Consider the following 6,792-nt stretch of genomic DNA (forward strand, 5'->3'; position numbering starts at 1 on the left):
CCGGATCCGGCTCCAGCTGCGGCTGTGTGGCTCTCGGGCCCGGCCTGGCACCTGGGCAGGTGACCCCCAGCCTGCCCCCGACCCCGACTGGCTGCTTCTGGAAGGAGAGCCCACCCCCGCCCCCACCCCGGGCGCCGGTGCTCCCTCTCCCGGCCACCGAGCCAGGGGGCTCCGGTTTCAGCTGTCCTGCCTGCCCTTTGCCCAAGGCGATCGGAGGCCAGGAGACTTTTTTTTTTCTTAACTGAGGCCGTGTCTCCCTCTCCCTCCCCACCCCCCTTTTACTATTTTCCTAGAGAGTTTGCCCTTGCCCTGTGGGGTTCTGCTTTTCTTTCTAGCCTATTCTCTTGGTTAGCTTTTTACTTATTTATTTTGGCCAGGTCTGGGTTTGAACTCAAGTCCTGGACGCCGTCCCTGAGCTTCTTCAGCTCGAGGCCAGTGCTTTACCACTTGAGTCCCAGCTCCACTTCCAGCTTTTTGGTGGAGATCAGAGTCTCACTGACTTTCTTGCCTGGTCTGGCTTCCAACCGTGATCCTCAGATCCCAGCTTCCTGACTAGGTAGGATGACAGGTGTGAGCCACCAGCACCCAGTCTGGTGTCCTTTTTGAAGTAGGGGTTGGCTGTGTATCTCAGGCTGGCTTTGAACTGTCTGTCCTCTTGCCTCAGCTTCCCCAGAGCTGAGACTACAGGCGTGATCTATCTTGTCCATTCTGGAAGCTCTCTTCCCTCTCCCTGCAAAATACACAGGGAAGGACAGATTTATTCTTTTTTAAGTGGCCTAGGGCTTCACACTTAAGAACACACAGGTGGGGCAAGGAAACAGGGCTAGGTGTTCTGGAGAAAAAGTCCCACCAGTTGTCAGACTAGTTCTGCTTCTTCAGTGAAATCCATGGTTTGAAACAGTTCCCCCAGTGGTCATTGCCAGAGCCTCAGTCTCTGTCATGGTTGTTTTGGGATTAAGTGAGCTAATACGTGTCAATGCTTAGAACAGGCCTGGAGCCCCATTTATGCTCAGTAAAGCTTCATATCTTCATTTTAATAAACTTACGTATTGTCAGCTGTGGGGCTAGAACTCAGGGCCTAGGTGCTGTCCCTGAGCTCTTTTAAGGATAGCACTCTACCACTTTGAGCCACAACCCCACTTCCAGTTTTCTGGTGGTTTTATTGGAGATAAGAGTCTCATGGACTTTCCTGCCTGGGCTGGCTTTGAACATGATCCTCAGATCTCAGTCTCCTGAATAGCTAGGATTACAGGCATGTGCCACAGCTGCCTAGCCTATGATTTTTTTTTAAGGTGCTATAGCTCATGCTTTTATTAATGAGATCAGACAAAGAAGCACTCAAAGTTGAGATTTCTCAAGAATGCTTTTAATTTCAAAAAAATAAGTTGAGATCTCTTCCCATATTAGGGAAGGAAAAACCAGGGTTAGTGCCCCAGGAAATACAGTCTAGTACAGGGCCTGGGCCAAGCATGTCAATCACCAGGTCCTGTCACTCATCAGTAGGGGCCTATTCCACTCCACCACCAGCCCCAGACAAGAGGATGGACGTGAACTTGCCCAGGGAGCGATTCTGTCTCTCCAAGATGGTCAGGCCCCATCCTCTGTTCCAGGGAAGCCAGCCGTGTGTCTCTAGGAAGGGCTGGTCATACCACCAGACTCAGCTCAGCTAACTATCCCAGCCCTGGGGGTCAGCGCTCAAGCCCCTGTGTGCCCACCAGCACATCCATGAGGTAGTCCAGCTCCGCCTCATCCAACACAGGAGCTTCCTCCTTCCCCAGCCCGTTCTCAGAGTCCGGTTTATGGCCCTCGGCAGCTGCAGGTGCCCAGAGTTCGCTGTCATACATAGAAGTATCAATATCCTCAAACAGACCCTCCAGTCCATCGTCCAGCAGACAGCCTGTGGCTGGGCCTAGCAAGTCCAAGGCACCCAAGCCTGCTGGAGCTCCCCCAATGGGGCGGCCTGGTGGCCCCTCGTCTGGAAGGGGTTGTGGGGCCTGACTCAGGCCCTCAATATGGCTAAGGTCCTCCAAGAGGCCAGCCATGGAGGCTGAGAGGGCGGCATCTGAGCTGGCCAGCAAGTTATCAGTCTCCATGGGGGCCGGGGGTGGGCTGGACACGGAGGGGAGGGCTGCCGAGGGGGCCATGGAAGCCTGGATCCGGCGCAGTGTGTTCACCACCAGCACCAAGTGTCTCAGGTCAGGTTCGCTCTGCCGCAGGCTGTGATGGAGCTTGAGCACGGAGAGGTCAAAGAGGGAGTTGGAGGCTACAACTGGAGGGGCTTGTGCTGTTGGGGGGCCTGAGTCCAGCCACCAGGTATCCACGGTCAGGGTTTCCTTCTCCACCACCTCCTCCTCCTCTTCCTCCTCCCGCTTGCGCTTTAGACCCTTGCTGAGCATCATCTGCAGGGAGGGAGAGCAAATATTAAGTTCACACACTGGCTGTAACACACTGGATAAGTGACTTAACCTCTCTGAACCTTGGTTTGTTTTCTTCCTTTTTTCTTTTTCTTCACCCCCTCCCCCTTCTTTGGTGCTATCCTGGGACTTGAACTCAGAAACCTCAGACTGTAGCGCAGCTTTTTTTCTCTCATAGGTGATGCTCTATTACTTGAGCCGGGCCTCCAGTTCTGAAATAAAAAGGACTTGAGGGGAGGATGAGTTTAATGGGATACAATGAGACCCCTGGTACAACTAATAAATGCTAATTTAATGAAAGCACTAGCAACACTGCCTGTTACTTGGTAATTGCTCTTATTACTAAATAACTTCATAATATCTCTTCACCAAATGATGTGGAATACTGAGCCTTCTTTTCATTTACAAAAGCACCTGTTTGACATAGCATATCTGTTACGCATTGAACACTAAATTTGAAAATGCAGATAGTCCTAAGAAGACACCAAAAGATTCCAGAGATAATCTGGGAAGACTTCCTGAAGGAGGTGACATTGGAACTGAGCCCTGATAATAGGAGGTAGGAGCCATGGAAGACCCAGGGGAAAAAACATTCTGGGAAGAGGTGACAAGGCAAAGAAACATCCAGAAGCTTGGTAAACCAGAGCTGCAAAAAAAAAAAAAAAGGAAAAGTCCAGTGTGTGGCCTGCCCACTCTGAGGGACCCCCGCAGGGGTCCGGGTGGGGGTGGGGCACAGGGAGAAGACCGCAGCTGGGCGGAGCAGGGAGCTGGGCTTCTGAGTGGCGGGAGTCACAGGCCGGAGGGTGTCAAACAGGGTGTGATCTAAGTTTCCAGAAGATTCCCCTTGGCTATGGCAAGGGGGAGGGGGTGTCGCAGGGCGGTTGTGGAGTCTGAAACCCAACCCATTGAGGGGGTCTCCCTAGGTAGGACAGGAGATGCTGGTGATGGGCATGGAAAGGGGTTGAGGACTTCTACGGGAGAAAGAGTTGGACGGGGCTTGCGGAATGGGGGGTGGCGCAATCGAGATGGGCACCGTTGGGGGGGCAGTGAGAGACAGACAGGGGGTCGGTGACTGACAGACGTTTCAAGACGCAGGGTGCGAGGGCCTGAAGGTGTTTGGACCACTGACCCCAAACTACATGGGGGGGGCTACCAGGAAGATCACAGGGTCCGGCCCCCCGAGACGCTTCCTAGGCGAGATCTCACGACTCAAAACCGGAGTCCTCTTGGCCCCCTCGGCCACAGGCAGCCCGGGAGTCCGGGAACCGCAGGAATTCAGCCCCCACCCTGGCTCCGCCCCCGGGCCCGCAGCGCCCCCTAGCGGCGTCCGGGACGCTCCCCCACCCCCAGCCCAGGGGATTCCGGCCCTTCTGACCCCGGGATCCCCAACACTGCCTTGAGTCTCGCCCCGCGACTTCTGCCTGCCGGGCAAGACGTCGGGACCCCCCGACGGGCGGTTCTGTACGCCCCGGGCTTCCGGAAGGCCGTGGAGGCGGCGGCGGCGGCGGGGGCGGGTGAGTCACGCAGCCGGAGCCAGGGAGCCCGGCGCCTCCGCCCCCTTCTCGGGCTGCGGCGTGATTCACCCAGCCCGGCCCCGGGCGGGTGGCACGTCAAGGCCCGGACGTCTCGATCCTAGGTAAACCTTCATCTAACCTAAGCCTTGGGGATCGAACACGCCAAGAAAGCGGGGCCCGCCGGTAACCCCTTCTCGCCCCAGGCCCCTTCATTTACATACCCAGTTCACTCGCTGCCAATCAGAACGAAGACGTAGCCACCTGCAGCCAATCAGGAAGTGGCGGTGGCAGCATCGCTCGCTCACTTTCCACCAGCAACCGGCGCCCGGCTCGGGAGACGCAGTTCTGACTCTGGCGCACGACTTCAGACTCTCGACTACCCTTAAGGGCCGCCCACTCGCGTGGCGACCACGCCCTCCTTCCCAATGATTGGTCCTTGGCGGGGATGGGCGGAGCCTGGATGCGGTCGATTAAAAAGGCGAGGTCGGCTTTAAAGGCGCATGTCCAGATGGCTGCTGGAGGCTAGGAGCAAAGGCTAGTAGTGATTTGCCCGAAAGGAGGCGGGAAGGGAGGGGAACTGAGGCAGGTTGGAGAGGCTTTATGGCTTTTGAAACTACAGATTCGTGTTCCTGCCCAAACCCAGTTGGTTAGGTACCCAGGTCCTCAAAGGGGTTACACGCTAGGGCTCAAATCCTATCTCTATAACTCACTAACCTGTGGAGAAAGGCCTGAACTCTGCGCCAAAAATCTGTTAAATGGGAATCTTCTTGCTTACCTCTTGAGAGTTAAGGTCAGATCGAGTCTGTAAGAGCATTCTACCAGATTCAGCGGCTGATGGACAGTTGGATTCAGTTGTGGTTGAAGACCCAGGGTGAGGTGGGAAGGGAATGTCACCTATGGGTGCCATTAGATAGGCATAGATGGCTTATTCTTGTAATCCTAGTTACACAGGAGACTGACATCTGAAGATGGAGGTTTGAAGCCAGCCAGGGCAGAAAAGTCTGTAAGACTCTTATCTCCAAATAAACAGCTAAAAGCTAGAAGTAGAGCTTTGCTCAAGTGGTAGAGCACCAGCCTTGAGCAAAAAGGCTTAGGGACAGAGCTCAGGCCCTGAATTCAAGCAGCAATACCAGCACAAAATGAAAAAAAAAAAAAACAGAAAAACAATGGGGGAGAGGGGTGGTAATTGGGGGAGAGCTCTTGAAAAATACTATGTAGTTTCTTTATTGCAAGCAAAGTAGCAGGTGAACCTTTTAGTTAGTTCTTGAGTTTGGGTAGAAGGAAAGCAACTGTAAATGACTTTTACCCAGGCATAGCAGTGTCTACTGGTAGTTCTAAGCTGGGAAGGATCTCCTGGGTTCAAAGGCAACAAAAGATATTTGAATATGAACTGGATAGTAGGGGCTGTATTAGGAAGATCTTCCATCTCCACTACAAATATCTTAAGAAAAGTAACTTCATGGGAAGAATTATTTTACTCAACAGTTTCAGAGTTTTCAGTCCATCCTGAAGGAGGGGTCGTGAAGAAATACAGCAGCTCACCTCCTGGCAGCCAGGAAGCAGAAAGAGGGAGGGGGAAGAGGGAGAAAAAAAAGAGAGAAACAGTACTAGCTTTTTACTCTAGGAAGCGTCCTCCTTTGTAAACCCTTTTCCTTCAGTCAACCAAGTTCTGTGGGATGGTGGCACCAGCATTCAGGGCCAGCCTTCCCCCAGAGTTAATCATCTCTGGAAATACTTTCACAGACACACCCAAAGGTGAGCTTCAACTAATTTCCTAGGCACTTTCTAGTGCAATCAAATTGGCACTTTAACCATTGCAGGTGATATTGTGGAATTCTCCACTCTCTTAATATGGGAAATAGTATTTCACTTGTGGTTTGTAAGTGAATATTCTTTATTTCTTTTCTTTCACTTTTGGGGGTATTGGAAGAGAAGCCAGTGACCTGAGGGTTTTAGGCAACCACTCTGACACTCAGCTTTACCTCAGTCATCACCCCTAGAAATATCATTGACCATTTTTTCTTCTTTCTTCCTTCCTTCCTTCCTTTCTTTTTTTGGCATTGGTTGTCTCACTGTACAGCCCAGATTGGTTTAGAACCCAAGGTCCTCCTCCTGTAGCCTCTCAGTGCTGGAATTACAGGTATGCATCCCCATGCTCCACTTAACTTTTTTCTTTCTTTCTTTTTTTCTTTTTGCCAGTCCTGGGGCTTGGACTCAATGCCTGGGTCCTGTTTCTGAGCTTCTTTTGCTCAAAGCTGGCCTCCACCACTTGAGCCACAGCTCCACTTCTGGCTTTTGGTGGTTCATTGAAGATGAGTCTTATGGTCCTCCTTACCCGCGCTGGCTTTGAACCATGATCCTCAGATCTCAGCCTACGGAGTAGTTAGGATTATTGGCATGAGCTACCAACATCTGGTGGGCTGATGGCTTTTTTTTGGGGGGGGGGCTTGAACTCTGAGCCTGGACGCTGTCCCTCAGCTCTTCAACTCAAGGCGAGTGCTCTACCTCTTGAGCCACAGCGCCACTTCTGGTTTTCTAGTGGTTTATTGGAGATCAGAGTCTCACGGACTTTTCTGCCCAGGCTGGCTTTGAACTGTGATCCTAAAGTCTCAGCCTCCTGAGTAGCTAGGATTACTACAGGTGTGAGCCACCGGCGCCCAGCCTGATGGCTTTTTTTTTTTGGGGGGGGGATCAGGTCGTGAGGCCTGAACTCTGGGCCTGGGCGCTGTCCCTTAGCTCTTCAGCTCAAGGCTGAAGAGCCACAGGGCCACTTCTGGCTTTTTTCTTTTTGCTTATGTGGTGCTGAGGAATGGAACCCAGGGCCTCAGGCATGCAAGGCAAGCACTCTACCACTGAGCCACCTT

General features: G+C 52.7%; 2 protein-coding genes across 3 annotated transcripts in view; both read right to left on the reverse strand.

Moving 5' to 3' along the window:
* Nucleotides 1–629: 629 nt before the first annotated feature.
* Nucleotides 630–4,270, reverse strand: Sertad1 (SERTA domain containing 1). Of its 2 annotated transcripts, XM_013032641.1 has the most exons (3): nucleotides 4,150–4,270; nucleotides 1,716–2,399; nucleotides 630–730 (listed from the first exon to the last, which is right to left on the reverse strand). In XM_013032641.1, exons 2-3 carry the CDS (start codon nucleotides 2,397–2,399, stop codon nucleotides 695–697), a joined length of 720 nt encoding a protein of 239 aa, XP_012888095.1. In that variant the 5' UTR covers nucleotides 4,150–4,270; the 3' UTR covers nucleotides 630–694. The 2 variants fall into 2 exon arrangements, with proteins under 2 accessions (XP_012888095.1, XP_012888097.1); XM_013032643.1 differs by lacking the exon at nucleotides 630–730 and having other exon boundaries at nucleotides 1,354–2,399.
* The window catches only part of Blvrb (biliverdin reductase B), a 25,088-nt gene continuing 22,450 nt past the window's right edge, over nucleotides 4,155–6,792 (reverse strand). Inside the window, exons 5-6 of the mRNA XM_013032620.1 lie at nucleotides 4,234–4,416; nucleotides 4,155–4,189 (exon numbers count right to left, since the gene is read on the reverse strand). Coding sequence (XP_012888074.1) covers nucleotides 4,155–4,189; nucleotides 4,234–4,416 — 218 coding nt within the window. The remainder of the gene's footprint in view (nucleotides 4,190–4,233; nucleotides 4,417–6,792) is intronic.

Source organism: Dipodomys ordii, unplaced genomic scaffold (assembly GCF_000151885.1).
Source record: "Dipodomys ordii isolate 6190 unplaced genomic scaffold, Dord_2.0 Scaffold156, whole genome shotgun sequence".
NCBI classification, from domain to species: Eukaryota; Metazoa; Chordata; class Mammalia; order Rodentia; family Heteromyidae; genus Dipodomys; species Dipodomys ordii.